The sequence below is a fragment of the Bubalus bubalis genome, chromosome 2, assembly GCF_019923935.1.
Source record: "Bubalus bubalis isolate 160015118507 breed Murrah chromosome 2, NDDB_SH_1, whole genome shotgun sequence".
Lineage (NCBI taxonomy): Eukaryota > Metazoa > Chordata > Mammalia > Artiodactyla > Bovidae > Bubalus > Bubalus bubalis.
The window spans coordinates 176,856,760-176,873,967 of NC_059158.1; the positions used below are offsets into that span (position 1 = coordinate 176,856,760).

At 41.6% G+C, this 17,208-nt stretch overlaps 1 protein-coding gene across 3 annotated transcripts in view; it reads right to left on the reverse strand.

Moving 5' to 3' along the window:
* GMEB1 (glucocorticoid modulatory element binding protein 1) overlaps positions 1-16,167 on the reverse strand; it is a 34,950-nt gene extending 18,783 nt beyond the window's left edge. The window contains exons 1-4 of one of the 3 annotated variants that reach the window (XM_025278600.3): positions 16,042-16,167; positions 9,832-9,989; positions 1,615-1,697; positions 720-844 (exon numbers count right to left, since the gene is read on the reverse strand). In XM_025278600.3, coding sequence (XP_025134385.1) covers positions 720-844; positions 1,615-1,697; positions 9,832-9,959 — 336 coding nt within the window. In that variant the 5' untranslated portion in view covers positions 9,960-9,989; positions 16,042-16,167. Of the gene's footprint in view, positions 1-719; positions 845-1,614; positions 1,698-9,831; positions 9,990-11,998; positions 15,559-16,041 lie in introns of those variants that run through there. The other 2 variants (XM_025278601.3, XM_025278599.3) reach the window with 2 other exon arrangements.
* Between the last annotated feature and the right edge of the window lie 1,041 nt (positions 16,168-17,208).

A 17,208-nucleotide genomic window follows, 5' to 3' on the forward strand; every position in this document is an offset into this window, starting at 1 on the left:
GCTATTAAAATAAACTGAAGTTATCTATCCAGCCCTGATGACAAGATTCAGGATCTGGTAGAAAGAAAAAGGATGGTAGAAACCAACAGCACTGCAGAGCCTCAAAACTCTGTAATCCTTAATGATTCCAGGATGATGCTACTGACGGTGCCTACTACCTATGGGTAGAGCTGTGGCTACCAGTGGAGACAGAATAAACAATTATTTCCACATTGTGCTCTCATGAAGATTATTTTTATCAGTAATAATTTTGAAGAAATTCTACCAAACTACACACTAGTATAAGGCATTTTACATATACCATTTCACCTTCCAACAACCTTACTGTGTGTGTATGTATGTATAATTATTTGTATTTTAACATATGAAGCTCTGAAATATTACCTGACCAAGGTCACCTAACTAGTGATAGAGTTGAGACTCCATTCATTCAACAAAATATTTACTGATAAATATTCAGAGCACTAGTCCAGGTGCTAGGGATACAATGGTGAAGAAGACAAACAAATTCTCAGCTCTCAAAAGACTTGTATTCTGGTGGGACTTGAACCCAGGTCAGTATCACTCCAAAGTCCTTTTTTTTTCTTTTAAACTGTGACACAAAGGGACGCTACTAAATTAAGAACACTGAAATGGTGGGGAAGAAGAGGTTCTAAAACCATACCCTTTGAAAACAAGGAGCCCCAAAATAGACCCCAGCAAGGAGAAAAGACAATTACCTTGACACACTTTACATTTATTCCTGGACATACAAACTTCTTCCAAAGGAGAATGGCTTTGCTCTCCCCACAAGTTATGGGGTAAGCAATTTCCATATCCTCATTTGCTTCTATAGTGCTTGCATCTTGCAAATGGAAAAAATATCAGTTATTTATCAAACACTCTTCTTTAAAGTTTAATTCAACAGCTCTAGTCTCCTGGTTCCTCTGAGGGGCTAACAGTTCACAGTGATTCGTATTGTTTAGGAATCTTCTGGAAGAAATGTGCCAGACACTGTGCCATGTGTTTTTACAGGTTTAATCTTTTTTAATTCTTAAAACAACCCTGTGAGGCAGTCATGGTTTCCTATGTACCTGTATGGGACTCAGAAACGTGAAGGGATTTTCCAAGGTTAAACAGCTAAGTGAGAATATGGGATTCAAACACCAAGTCTGACTAATTTCAGAGTTCCTCTTCAGTTTCTTTCCACTGACTGCCTTCCAATCAGCACCTCATCAGCAACTTCCTTAATGACAGACACCAACCTTGAGACTCCAATTTCTTTGACAGATTTCTACTGATGAGAAGTCTTTTCAGTAACCCTAGCAAACTAATGTTAAACATCAACTGATAGCCCTAGCAGATCGCAGTGTCTCTCGATGTACCATCATCAAATTGATGGCTACAGCACCAGTAGAGCACATTGGGTAGTGAGGTGCGGGGGGACGGGAAGGGGAAATCAGGCACAAAAAGCAGGAAATCTCAACCAAGGAGGCTAAGGCTAAAAGTTCCAGAACAAGGCTTCCCTGGAGGTCCAGTGGTTACGACTCTGCGCTTCCACTGCAGAGGGCTTCACATGCCTCAAAGTGTGGTTAAAAAAAAAAAAAAAAGTACTAGAACAACAAAAAGACTTACCAATCCCTTCTTCAATTTTGTGTATTGTGTGAGTTTCTACTGCCACAACTGCCGTATTGTTCTCAGATCCAGCTTCATAAATCCTGTCGTAAAAGTGTCCATCAATAAACTACATAAATCACGACAAAATTAATATCCACAGCATGGGGTTAAGAAATTTGTTTTAATCTATCTCAAAAGGAATAAAATAATATACTTTACAACTTGATGTTAGTGTTCCGACTCAAGCCCCAATGTATCTAAATTCCAGGCTGCCCAAGACTGCTTAGCAGCTACTATCATGGAAATGAATCAACAACTTTCCTCATCACAGAGGAAAAGTTTCTCTTGCTACTCTATTTACACTGCTACTTGTAAAATACTTGTATTTTACACCAGACTTATCCCTTCCTAACTTTAAAAGTTCATGACATAGATTGTTGCTTCACTTGTAACATATTATAGAATTATCCAAACATGACTAAAAAGTAATACCTTTAGACAATTCAAACCAGGAAGAACTTACTGACTACAGAAGCTGATGTCCCTTGTTGGAATCTAAGCACTTTAGCCATTTTTACACTTCAGCATTTTTTAAGGCATCATAATCAAACTACAGATATGAGCGGAGCCTAGTTTTTTAGAAAAAGAGAGAGAGCGATTATGCCCAAAGTAACTAGCAGTAATGAAAGGTACCACTTAAGGAAAACTCTTTCTCCAAAGTGTTTCTGCCTTCTAAGAAATGGGCTCAGATAACCTGACATGAACACTGACATCCTTTGTTTAATTTCCACAATAAGCCTAACATGCTATTGACTGCACTTGCTATCCTGAAGTACTCCCTGAACAATCCCCTTTGCATCAGTGATTTCCCTCCCCAATGGCGACACCTTTAGCACAGACCTCCCTTCTGAATTCCACAGCAGGACACAACTAACTGCTAATAAATAAATGCATTGGAATATCCCATAGGACTTGATTGAATGAATTATGTCTAAAATAACCAAGTTCTCTTTCCTCTCCCACCTCCCAAACTACTCTTCTTCCTATATTTCCCATCCTTGTAAATGGCACTACTCAGCACACAGTGGCCTAAAACAGAAGCCTGGAAATTACACTAAATTTCTCCCTTTTCATCCTCCTCAACTCCCACACAGCCAGTCACCAAGTCCTGCCAGATACACATCCTTAACACCCTCCCTGTCTATTTCCACTGCTACTGCCTTAACTCAGGCTGCGTCATCTCTAGTCTGAACCGGTCTCCTCACATCAACCTGATCTTCTATATTCCTTCCAGAATGATCAGGTAACACCCTCTGCAAAACCCTGCAAGAATCTCCTCCTTGCTGCTGAAATAAAGCCCCAAATACATAATATGATATTTAAGTCCCTCCATGATCTGGTCCCTGGTTTCAATTCTCACCAAACCCCCACCAGACAACCCAAGCCCCAGTAGTACCAAACTGCCATCTTCTTTTATCCCTTCTGTTCTTGCTCTTCTTCCTCTTCCCAGAACCTCTTTCCCCATCTTTTGTTTTTTAATCAGCTGGCTGTATGGTGCTTTTTCTTCCATCGCAGTCCTCTGGTATAATCACCCAATTCCTCCTCTGTGGCCCAACTGTACTTTAGGCTTTTGCCACAACAACTATAATACTTAATACTATTTACTTATTTACCTCTCTTTCTCTCCTTGGGCATAATCTAAGAGGTCCCTGAGAGGCCTAGTGGTTAGGGTTCTGAGTTTCACCGCTCTGGCCCAAGTTCAATCCCTAGCTGGAGAGCTAAGATCCCACCATGCAGCACAGACAAGAAAAAAATAAAACCATACCTCTACTTCAAGTAAATTTGGTAAGCTCATTCTAAGCTCATTGACCAATATGTACAAAATCCTTTAAAATAATAGATTCTTGTCTATACATAATTTCAACAACCAGTAAATTGCACTTGGGAAGTTGGGGCATAGTCTGTATTTTTACAGGCAAAAGATTTTATCAGGGAAAATCTTTCTAAAGCAACTCATAATAGTGATGGATTTAGCTTTATTCTCTATACTTAATAAAACTATAGTCAAAAATCATAAAATATGTTTAAAATGTTAAGGATTTATAAGATATCAATATGCCTTCTGAATCATCAAAGTAAGGCAAAATTAGGTTTACTAGAGCTTTTTTTAATAATCACCCCAAAATTTTATTATGATTGTTGTTATTCCTTTATTAATTCACAAACATTCTTTGAGAACACATGATATACTAAATCCTTTTTTCCCAAGAACACAGAAGCTTACATTCTAAATTGAAGTATAAAACATGCACACAAATTATTATGCTACAAATAATAAGTGGTAATTATGGATCGGTGAAGAACAAGTCAGTTACTATTAGCATTTACAATGACTGTGATGTTAACTTCACTAATAGTATAATGTGTGCATATAAATACATATAAATAGTATAATATATAGTACATATGGTATACATGTATAAGGGTTTTAAAGTTAAGGCCACATTATTGTATTCCAATTCACTGAAAACTGAAAATCTATATACTTTTTTTTTTATCTTGAATGTTAAGGAAAGCTATTCTGATTAATTGAGTGTGGGATTCTTACATAAGCTAAGGGGTACCCTAATGATCTGGGTTTATACATATTCCTAACACTTTAAACCTCCCACTAGGGAGGGAAATGAGCATAAGGAAAGTAAGGTCACTATTCCTCAAACTGAACTATTCCACTCAGCACACTGAGTAAATTTATGTAGTATTAAAATCACCAGTCCTCTCATTGTTAAAAACTCTTATGAATCCAAAATGAATTGGAAAGTCAAAAATGTAATGGAATCTTGGTACTTTCATCCCTTCTGAGAATTTCCAAAGTATATTTAAAGGTTTTATTTGAAAAGGTTAATAATCATCTTTTTTGTTTTTAAAAAGAAAGCATACACTGAACAAGTCTTCTTTGTTGGAAAAACTCCCAGAATAAAAAATCTTCTTAGTATCTCAGTACCTGAGTACCTGCTTCCCTAGTGGCTCAGAGGGTAAAGTGTCTGCCTGCAATGCAGGAGACCTGGGTTCGATCCCTGGGTCAGGAAAATCCCCTGGAGAAGGAAATGGCAACCCACTCCAGTACTCTTGCCAGGAAAATCCCATGGACAGAGAAGCCAAGTAGACTACAGTCCATGGGATCACAAAGAGTCGGACACAACTGAGCGACTTCACTTCACTCACCTTAGTATCTCTATTTTCTTAAAAACATGAATGTGGATATATTTTAACTTAGTATCATTATGAAAGTATCATCTTATATAATGCGTCAGGTTATACTCTACTTTTGCTTCATACGTATCCCTGAAAATGTGTATATGGTGAATATTTGGGAAAGTATAAAATGTCATATATGTAAAAAAATTAAAATGATGGGCAAAAGGAATTACATATTGAAATTTAACAATACTTATATAAAATCTCTATTTCTTGCCTTTTGAATATCAGCCAGCCAGTCAGTTCAGTCACTCAGTCACATTCGACTCTTTGTGACCCCATGGACTGCAGCATGCCAGGCTTCCCTGTCCATCACCAACTCCCAGAGCTTATTCAAACTCACATCCATCGAGTTGGTGATGCCATCCAACCATCTCATCCTCTGTCACCTCCTTCTCCTCCTGCCTTCAATCTTTCCCAGCATCAGAGTCTTTTCAAATGAGTCAGTTCTTTGCATCAGATGGCCAAATTGGAGTTTTAGCTTCAGCATCAGTCCTTCCAATGAATATTCATGATTCATTTCCATTAGGATGGACTGGTTGGATCTCCTTGCAGTCCAAGGGACTCTCAAGAGTCTTCTCCAATACCACACTTCAAAAGCATCAATTCTTTGGCACTCAGCTTTCTTTATAGTCCAACTCTCAAATCTTTTAAATATAATCTTTACCAATTTATTCCTAGCAATGTATGCATACCTTTTGATTGTTTATTTTCTTCACGCTTGAATTACAGCCCATCAGGTGAAGTATGATGAGACTGAACACTGACACCTGATAATTTTCATCTTTGTCTCAAGTGTATTAAAATTAAAATGAGACCTATATATCTCATCACTAAAATCACTGTTTTTGTACCCTGCTCATTTTTACAAAATGAGGCTAAAATCCAATAAAATATTAAAATAATTAAATAATACAACTGACAAACATCTCAAAATGCAATAGCCACCCCCCCCCAAAAAAAGGCAATACCTCAAAATGTTTATTTACTAGCTCATGCATTAAAATTCACTGTAGACAGTGGATTGGGAAGTCAATGTATGTTGGACAAAGATGCCTCTACCTAATCAAGCAATGCCAGGTTTCCAGATAAGACAGTATCATTTGGAAAATAAAAAAGACAAACAGAAAATTAAGTGGAACCAAATCTTCAAAAGAATTAAGTCGCGAAGTAGCAGAGAAGTTTTTTCTGTCTCCACTGTGGATAAGACTAGTGACAACTGGAATACTTTAGGAAAGACAGAAGAACCTGACCTTTAATTCTTCTTGATGTTACTGTACCTCAAAAGGTAACGACGACAAGCATGTGTGTATCAAAATAAAATTCCCAAATGAGTTGAATAAGCCTCCATAATCTGTGGTGCCAATAAAAATTTAAGACACTCTATATGTTAGACATTATTTATATCAACTTTCCTTTATAGACCTTAGAATATCTCCTTTATGCTTAACAATATTTAGAAATGTCAGACTTCCCTCGTGGCCTAGTGGTTAAGAATCTAGCTGCCAATGCAAGGAACGTGGGTTTGATCCATAGTCCAGGAGGATTCCACATGCCATGGGGCAACTGAGCCCGTGTGCCGCAACTACTGAAGCCCAAGCACCCGAGCCCAGCAAGAGAAGACACTGCAGTGAGAAGCCAATGCACCACAACTGGAGAGTAGCCTCTGATCACCACAACTAGAGAAAGTCCACGCACAGCAAAAAAGACCCAGCACAGTCAATAAATACACATTATTAAAGAAGAAAGAAATGTCAGAAAACTATGGTTACGTTTTTAAAACTAATAAGAAAGTGTCCTTATCTTTTACAGATACATACAAATGTCTGGGATTTGCTTCAAAAAAAATTCAGGAGTGGGTGGATGTAGAGATGAAATCAGACCGGCCATGTGTTGACAACTGTTGAAGCTGGGTGATGGATGCTTACACGGGGGTTCATTATCATATTTTCTCTATTTGGAGGTATATTTGAAATTTCCTATAATAAAAAGCTTTTTAAATTACCAAGACAGGTTAATAGTTTAACAGTTTTTCCCTAGAACTTTTTAAGGCAAGGTACATGACTTAGTAGACCGGGATTGGATTACTGTCCTTCCTCAGTATTGTGGGGAGATTGGTTCCAGAAAACCCCTGCAAATACCAAAATCCACAGATGTGCAAGTCTTTTATAAAATGGCATAGTATTTGCATATAATATACATACATCCTCCCATATACTTTAGATCAGCTATTGCATAAATCAGATGATTAAAAATTAATTAATGATTAAAAAACTATTAGCCTATTAGCCTATCTTGGTAATTTAAAAAGCTTTTTATTATAGGAAATTTCAAAAATACCTCCAAATAGAGAAAATATGATAATGAACCCTCATGTAAACATCCATCACCCGCTTCAACAGTTGTCAACACATGGCCGGTCTGATTTCATCTCTACATCCGCCCACTCCTGAATTTTTTTTGAAGCAAATCCCAGACATTTGTATGTATCTGTAAAAGATAAGGACTCTTTCTTATTAGTTTTAAAAATATAACCATAGTTTTCTGACATTTCTTTATTTTTTAATCATTTTTACTTATTGATTGAACTGGGTCTTTTTTGCTGTGCGTGGACTTTCTCTAGTTGTGGTCATCAGAGGTGAAAGGAGTACGTCAAGGCTTATTTAACTTATATGCATGCAGAGTACATCATGTGAAATGCTGGGCTGGATAAAGCACAAGCTGGAATCAAGATTGCAGGCTGCTGCTGCTGCTTCGGCTAAGTCGCTTCAGTCGTGTCCGATTCTGCGCAACCCCATAGACGGCAGCCCAGGCGGCTCCCCCATCCCTGGGATTGTCCAGGCAAGAACACTGGAGTGGGCTGCCATTTCCTTCTCCAATGCAGGAAAGTGAAAAGTGAGAGTGAAGTCGCTCAGTCGTATCCGACTCTTAGCGACCCCATGGACTGCAGCCCACCAGGCTCCTCCGTCCATGGGATTTGCCAGGCAAGAGTACTGGAGTGGGTTGCATTGCCTTCTCCAAGACTGCAGAGAGAAATATCAATAACCTCAGATACGCAGATGACACCACCCTTATGGCAGAAAGCAAAGAAGAATTAAAGAGCCTCTTGATGAAAGTGAAAAAGGAGAGTGAAAAAGTTGGCTTAAAATTCAACATTCAGAAAATTAAAATCATGTCATCTGGTCCTACCACTTCATTTCAAATAGATGAGAAAAGTATGGAAACAGTGACAGACTATTTTCTTGAGCTCCAAAATCACTGCAGATGGTGACTGCAGCCATGAAATTAAAAGATGCTTACTTCTTGGAAGAAAAGCTATGACCAACCTAGATAGCATATTAAAAAGCAGAGACATTACTTTGCCAACAAAGGCCCATCTAGTCAAAGCTATGGTTTTTACAGTAGTTATGTATGGATGTTAGAGTTGGACTATAAAGAAAGCTGAGTGCCAAAGAATTAATGCTTTTGAACTGTGGTATTGGAGAAGACCCTTGGGAATCCCTTGGACTACAAGGAGATCCAACCAGTCCATTCTAAAGGAAGTCAGTTCTGAATATTCACTAGAAGAACTGATGTTAAAGCTTAAACTTCAATACCTGAAACTTTGGCCACCTGATGTGAAGAACTGACTCACTGGAAAAGACCCTGATGCTGGGAAAGATTAAAGGCAGGAGGATAAGGGGATGACAGAGGATGAGATGGTTGGATGGCATCACCAACTCAAGAGACATGAGTTTGAGCGAGCTCTGGGAGTTGGTGATGGACAGGGAGGCCTGGCGTGCTGCAGTCCATGGGGTTGCAAAGATTCGGACACGACTGAGTGACTGAACTGAACTGAAGATTATTTGTAATATCTAATCTAATGTAAATGCTTATAAATAGTTGCCTGTGTGTGGCAAATTCAATTTTGCTTTTTGGAACTTTCTGGAATTTTTTTCCCACCCAAGGTTGGTTGAATCTGAAGATGTGGAATCTACAAATACAGAGGGCCAATTGTGTGTTTGCCTAGTGAAAGTTGCTCAGTCGTATCCGACTCTTTGCCACTCCATGGACTGTAGCCTGCCAGGCTCCTTGTCCATGGAATTCTCCAGGCAAAAATACTGGAGTGGGTAGCCGTTCCTTTCTCTCGGGGATCTTTCCAACCCAGGGATAGAACCCAGGTCTCCCACATTGCAGATGAATTCTTTACCATCTGAGCCACTAGGGAAGCCCGTAGAATACTTCTGATCCTTAAATCTTTTATATATTCCCCAAGATAAAATAACTAGCCCCCTCTTCTCTCTGGAGATCTAATTCCTGTTTACCTTTCAAGCCCATTTAAGAATCTTATCTCTTCTCTCAAATTCATCGTGATTTTCTGAATCACTTCTCTGAATTAAAAAGCACATCCTAAGCATGCCACTTGGCATTCTTAGATTTTGCCATGTAAGTGATCACTCTACTTATAAACATGTAGTTTTGCTTTGCACAATTAGACCGCAAGCTTCGTGATGGTGGGAACCATGTGCTATATTGCTTTCAACACCTTTGTGATATGTTGTATAATGGTAGGCGATGGATACACATATTTTTAATAGACTAAGCTTGACAATTTGCCCATCCATGAGGGCCCAGAGAACTTCTGGTAGGAATACTTTTATAGCTGCCTTGCCTATTCTCCTCTGACTGTAACTATCTCTTTTGGCAAAAGTACCACATGTACCAAGGCACTGCGCTAAACGGTGTGGATAAATATGATAAGGGAACCATGCAGCTTATCCTCAAGGAACTCAGAGTAGAGGGCGAGAGACGAGGAAACAGTCAGTTGTAATAAGTACTGAATGACAAATATAGCACACAATACATTATAGAGATGAGAACTGAGCTCTGAGAGTTGATGTTGAATGTTCCATTCTGCTACATCACCTTAAAGTTATAATATCTCCACTCTTTAAACTCCCCAAAATTTTCAGAATATTCCAATCTTTAGTCACTTACCCTTGTTGCACAGGCTGTAACTGCAAGATCACTTGGGTTTTAGTATCTTCAGGGCTCTCCCCTTCATTTCCTTCAGTGGGTACCACAACCACGTCTCCCACTGGGACACTCACTTCTGCATTAGCCATCTTTCACATGAAGTCAGATAGCTGGGAATGCTGTCAGAAATAAGAAGCACCAGTAATTTTGTCTGATTTGAAAAGATGACAACCATAGGCAAGGAACAGCAATATAATAACTATTAATTCCAAGGGCATCCTGGAGATCATGGTCTCCTGAAAAAGATGGGAATTGTGAGAAGGGGCAGACATCTTTCCACAGAAATGCCTTTGGACTCACTAGCGACGGGAGATTTTCTTAGTATGTGTGATTCACCCAGTGGTATGCTGCAGGCAGCTCCACCAGCTCCTGAGAACCAACTGTGCACGTGCCTGTGTGCTCAGTCGTGTCCGACTCTTTGCAACCCCATGGACTGTAGCCCACCAGGCTCCTCTGCCCATGGAATTTTCCAGGCAAGAATACTGGAGTGGGTTGCCATTTCCTACTCCAGAGGATCTTCCTAACCCAGAGATTGAACCCACATTTCTTCCACCTTCTGCACTACAGGTAGATTCTTTACCACTGAGTCACAGGGGAAGCCAACTGTGTACATCTCTTTGCAACTCCCGGTTTAGCAACATCAAGTTGGTAACTTGAAATCAGTGATGCTGGGAGTATATACACCAAAGAAATTGGCAAGCATTACAAATCAGGGTATTTTTTATTCTAGAGAGCTGGTATATGGCACATTACTAGTTCCATCCTAAGTGCTTAGAAAGTAAGAATCATCTATTTTCTTTGCAACCAGCCATTACACTTCATCAAGTGTTCTGAAACTAAGTTGCATGGAAAAAGAAAGATGATTTGCATTGTATGGCTGTTTAATAAATGCTGTGTCCAACTGTATGACCTCCGGGAACATCTTAATACCTCTTTGCCTCAAACGAATGGAGATAGGATCTTGCCTGACACTTCACTTGCAGAGCTGTTGGGGAAACTACTGTCCAGTACCAAAAGGTCTTTGACTCTAAAGTAACTCAAAGCATTATTTCAATCTTTATGAAAACTCAGAGGGTCCTAAGTTATTCTGCAGCTGTTAGTCTTCACAGCTGAAAAGAAAGGAGGATCATGTAAGAGAATATAGATAAGAGTACTGTGTTGACTGAGATATGTGAGTACTTGAAGATGATTAGGACTGCAATGAACCATGCCTAGACACACAATGGATATGTATTTGGTACTCAAGATGACCAAATCCACATTTCAGCTCTGCCACAGCAATTGTTTGCCTATAATACACATATTTAACATAGCACTCAAAGTCTCCCTCATTTGGCCTCCCAAATTTTCCAGTTTTATCTGCAACTATAATACCCCAAGAATCTTAAAATCCGGCCACATCAATCTCTCACTGAATTCTGGACGTGTAACATGTATAGGTTTCTGTACCTGTGTCATTCTGTAAGCCCCAAACTCCTTTCTCCCTCATCACCTTCTCCCTTCAAGGCCCAGTTCAAAGCTCACTCCTCCACAAGCCTCACCTCCCCATTTTCTTTCCTGTAGGCCCCCAATACTTGCTTGCCGCTCTCCTCTAGTGTTTAATAGCACTGTACCTTGTACAGCGGGTAACTGAACATGCATCTGCCTCCATGACCACACTGTGAAGACAGGTGCTGCTTCTCTAAAAATCTTGTCTCCTACAGCCTTGTTCACTGTAGCCACTGACATACAGCAGTTCAATCAATTTTTGTTTGTGTTTGACCAAGTTAAAATTCCTCACATATGACTTAGACCTGCCCTTTATGATTCTCACATTCAAAGTTTTTCCTGGATTCAACACTTCCTATATCCAAAAACCTCTTAAAATATCTTAGGCATCTTAAACTGAAAGCATGTTCCCTCTCAAACCTGCCCCTAGGTTCCTTGCCTCAGTAAATGGAGCTACCCTCCATCCATATTCTCAAGCCAGAAACTAAGGAGCTATTTTTGACTCCTCTTTCTTCTCTTTCTAAATTCAACCAACCACCAAATAAATCCTAGCCATTTTATCACCTATATATCTCTTTCAACCATCCTCCACTCTCCATCTGTGCTGCCATCATCACATGCTGAACCACCACACTGTTACCTGGATTTTTCCAGCTGCTTCTCATCAGTATCCTAACCTCTGGTCCGGATCTCCAACTCATTAGATAACAGACAAAATGATCTAACTAAAAGCCATTTTCCCCACTTAAAAAACCCTTCAGGGCACTCCCTCTGCTGCTATTACGGTGCAAACACCCTGACTTATAAAACCCACCAGATCTGTCCCCTGCCCACCCTGCTGGCCTCACTTCCCACAGTGCTTCCTCTCACATTGTGGGCTCCTGCCATTGCATTTTTTCCAAATTCTCAAACATGCCATATTTCCTCACCTGAGCCTTCACACTTATTTGCTCTACCTGGAATTCTTTTTTTCTGTTTTGGCAAGTCACTGCTATACTTTTGTGACATTGAAAACATCACTTCCTCAGAGAGGCCATCTGTGACTTCCTTGACTAGATTTGAGGGGGTCTTTTTGCCTCCTTCAGCGCCTGGAGCATCCCTGTCACAAGCATCAGCCCACTCTGTCAGTCTCTCCTCACCAGACTGCATCCTGGGAGAGAAAAACCAGCTTTACTTTTTTAACAGGCTTCCCTATGCTCAGTGCCCAGGGCCACAAGTGCAACAGTTTTCAAATATCAGACTTCTATTTACAGAACTGCCTACCTAAAACTTTCTAAGGAAATCTGGTCCACAGCAGGTATGTAATAAATTTTCATGCAGTCAGTGACTCACTTTACCCTAAAAGACTTCTAGAACTTTCTTCTTTAATTTAGGGGACATAAATTTGCTTAGAAAGCTTGAACTGGCCGTAATGATGGGGAGAAATCACATCGGACAGTTAGGCTCCTTAGATATGAAAAGGGATGGTATCTGCTCTTAAGGAACTACAGAAGGGAAAGAGATATGTGATACTGTCATACAGTAGAGGAAAAAAGCAATTACAAGATACTAGAATATACAATCTGAACTTCTGTAAATTAAAAGTTTAAAACTGGAGTTGGGGGGATGGGGAATCAATGGACCAGTTTGGCTGGCTGCCAGAAACAGAACCTAAATGATTAGGACCTTTGAGTCTAGAAAATGCCAAAAGGAATATAATGAAGTATAAAATGCCATCAAATCCTAAAATAAGTGAACTGATCGATATCTTTAAAGTTTGAACCATAAAAATGTAGGATGAATTGAAATAATCACAGCTAACATTTGTCAGACACTTATTTGTTGTCAAGCACTATCCTGCTACATATTCAACGAATTTAAAAGATATAATACTTTAGCATATAACAATCACAGATAATTTATTATTTCAAAAAAGTGGTTTAAATGTTAAATTAACAGCATAGGTAAATTAATGGATTAGAAAAGCAAAATTAGAAGGATGCTTCTAGTTCAACCTTCTACCCTAAGGTTGAGTTCTCTCTCTACAATACTCTGAATAAGTGGTTGACTAACTTCTTGATTGATACTTTCCTCAATAAGAACTCATATTTTACTTCTTACCCCTCCCACACCTTGGAACTCAAAAGCAATATTATGGCTGCTTTTCTAACCTTCTGAGAGTTTACCAGAAAAGATAATTATAATCATCCACAATAAGTCTCTCATTGTCAGTCAGAGACACAGGTCTGATCCCACATGGCAATTCTTACATTCCTCAGAGAAGCAAGTTTGGGTTGAATATCTCTTACTACCCTAAATACCATATTCCAAGCAAGAAACCTTAACCAGCTCTACAGACTACACTGGCTAATTGGAAGGTCATTTCTTTGAGCTGAGTGTAAATTGAAAAGTGGCTCTTGTTTATAGCAACAAAAACTAAGGGAAGATGAGTAAGTTGCTCCTTTGGGTATTTTATGGATGGGACCTTGGAGTATTCATTGTGGAATCACACAACATTCTGTAATTCTAGAGAACACACATAAGGGAAATATGTCAAACTTCTGTGAAAAGGAAGAATTATTTGTAGTTATTTTCAAAGACAAGACACCTTGAAAGTAACTACATGATTACTCACATAAACTATCAAAAAATTAAATCAATGATACCTGACCTACTCTGGATTAAATTCATTTTTGTGTTCTGAAAAGTTTAAAAAACATGGCAAGATGTAAGCACAAGTGTCACATGATCATAGGAACATGATAGTTGGTAGCTGAGAGGGAGTCATAGAAATACCATATATCCTGAAATTTTCTAACTCCAAAATGTATTTGTTTCATACTTAAATTTTGGTAGACTATGTAGCCTATTCTAAGAAATTTCCAACTTAAAAACTTTATTATTACAGGAGGTCAAAACTCCTTGATTTTTTTCCTTCTTTATTCTGTTTCGTGTATTTACTAGGTGATCCAGGGCGCTACCAGATGTAATGAAGCCAACAGATCACTACACAGGACCACTGAGGTAAAAAGCCAGAGCAAATGAAGTTTCGGATAAATCACTTAATAGTGACCACTCTGTAGGTGTTTGGAGAAGCAACTGCAAAAAGGGTTTTTTGAAGGGTCAACATACTACAGTTGAGGAGATTTCTTCTTAGGACAAGAATAAAACACAGTCCAAACTAACTCCATGAAGCTGAGTACAAGTTGGCTATTCAATATGTTTGCTGTAAACACGAGTAAGCCAACTAACAGGTAACTAATGAAAAAAGTCAAGTCAGTAGAGATTAAATACACATAATCGATAAAAGGCTGACAAGTTAGGTCAGTCCAACAATTTAATGAAAAAGTCCCCCAAACGTTCCATAAGCAAAGAGAGAGAAAAGAATCCTGTGAGACTAAAATAAGCTGATCCTCTCTTTCCTTAATCCTCCAGGTTAAGGAGGAAAATGCCACTTCTTGGTTCTCCTAAATAAACACGAGTTAAGGCCCCTGTTTGTCTGTTAGGAAGTGTTTTTGAATTTCTCTCATCTTGAGAGAATGCCTCCTCCTCCTCCTCCTCCTTAGACAGCCAAGGCTTCCCATGATCAAGACTTGACGTGTCTTAGTCTGGATGGATCACACTCCAGGACCCTCACGAGTCTGCTCTCACCTCTCCTGCCCCTCAATTAGGAAACACCAGGCCAATTCCCCCGTCGTTTTAGAAAGCGGGGATATGCTAGCCTTCTTCCCAACAATCATCTTCTCTCCGGTCCTCAAAAACTCAGGTTTCCCCATCCGCGACAGGCCACATCACCCTGCTCTCTACCTATATGAGGTACTACTCCAAGCTCTCTTTTATTCCCTCACAGATCTGGACCCTTAGGTGTCTTCCTATCGCCCCCACATCTAGGGGAAGGTAGAGGCCTGCTCCCTTTCCCTTGGAGCTCTTCTTCCTTGTCCCCTGCTTACTGGACCTGTCACTGTGCCTTCAGGGAAGCACCTGCCTCTTTTCCCCTGGACTGAATGGCCGAGGCCTCTAGGCGCCCCCGGGTGAACCTTGGACACTCTTCCTCAGCAGAACCCACTCTCTGCCCTGGCTCCCCACCCCAAGGCTCCGAGAGGTCCTCTCGGGCAGACAGCGGGCTTCCTTCACTCATCGCCGCCCCCTCCTGTCACCACTACCCCCTAGCCCGAGCGCGACCCAGGCCTCATCCCCAGCTCCTCATCGAAGGGCCTGGTGCTCCCTGGATCCCGCCTTTAGGGATACCCCCTGGATCCCCAGACCCCTCCCCGGGGTCCTAGATGTCAGGGCCTCTCAGTCCGGAGTCGCTCCGGCCCTTCCTGGTCCCTCGGCAGAGGACTTCCGGGCCCTTCAGTCCGGGGGCGCCGGGGCCCCCCAGTGCCAGGCTCGCCGGCCCCCCGCCGCTCTCGGCCGGGGGCCGAACCCGAGCGGCGCGGCCGGCCGCGCTGGGGGCGGCCCGGCTGCTCAGGCGGACCCAGCGGCAGCGTCCCCCCACCCCCCCGCGGCGCCGCGACGTCCGCTCGCTCCCCGGCGGCGGCGGCGGCACGCACAGGGCGTGGGGAGGCGCCCGCGGAGGCAGCAGCCCCCCGCCCCCTGCGCGCCCGCCCGCCCTCGCCGGCCGCCGCACGGCCCCCGCGCCCGCCCCCCCGCCCCCACCCACCCCGCGCCCGCGCCCGAGCGCCCACCCCTCCCCCTCCTCACCGTCTCCGTCGGGCGGGCGGGCGGCGAGCGGCCAGGGCGGGCGGGCGACGGAGCATGCGCAGAGGCCGCCACGGCAGCTACCGCCACCGCCGCCGCCAGGCCGGGCTTCAACACTTCCGGCCGCCGCCACCGGCGAGCTGGAGCCTTAAAGGGGACGCGTCCCTATTGCCAGCCCGCGGAGGATGAACTTGAGCCGGAGAGTTTGGGGCCTTTATCAGAACAAGCAGCTCCTGCTCTGGAAAATTAAGTGTTGGGAGGGACGCCAGGGACCCTAATAACTCGTCTAACCCCACTTCATGGATGAGGAAAACGTGGTCTAAATTAAAGACACCTCATCCGCAATCGGGAACAAAGGCAGGACTCCTCTTGGAGAACTCTGCGTGCCCCTCGTCACTCCTCAGATCCGGTTTATGAAGCTTACATTTACCAGACTTTCAAAAGTGATGATCCAACTACCAATTCGGAATCAAAAGATCTGGTTGAGTATAGAGTCTGTAAGCAAACTCCTTTGCCCTCTCTGACACATGCGTGTTTGCCAAGCCTTTTCCGGCTGCGAGTTGGTTCTGGATTCCAGTCAGAACCCATAAATTCTTTGGGGGTTACTTGACAGCTTTAAGCCCCTATTTCGTCTAGGACATAGGTTGTTATTAGCGTTTAAAGAAGTGATACTTGAAAATGCTTAGGAAAGTTCCTGGGGCCAGTCGTAATAATTAGCAAATATTAAGACCTTTGTGGGAATTTCCCTAGAGGTCCACTAGTTAAAAATCCTTGCTTCCAAGGCGGGAGAACAGGTTTGATCCTGGTCAGGGAACTAAGATCTGTTCTGATAAATAAAAATAGCTAAAAAAAAAGAAAAAGAAAAAAAGAAGACCTTTGTTTGGCCGGGCCTTGAAGAAGATTCCTTTATCTCATATAATCCTCTCGGCAACTCTACTAAGTAGCTTCTTTTCACTCCCGTTTTACAGATAAAACACAGGAGGCCAAGAGAAATTAATGAACCCCTCAAGGTCACCAAACTTGTAAGTAGTATAGCCAAGATGCAAACTCAGGTCCTTCTTTCTGCGGAGTGTGTAGTTATAAGCACTCAGATGGTCGCTACCTTTGTTAAGAATGAATGAGGTGGTGGTATACAGGCACTTTTTTGAGTGGGGGGGAGAGAGTTGCTTC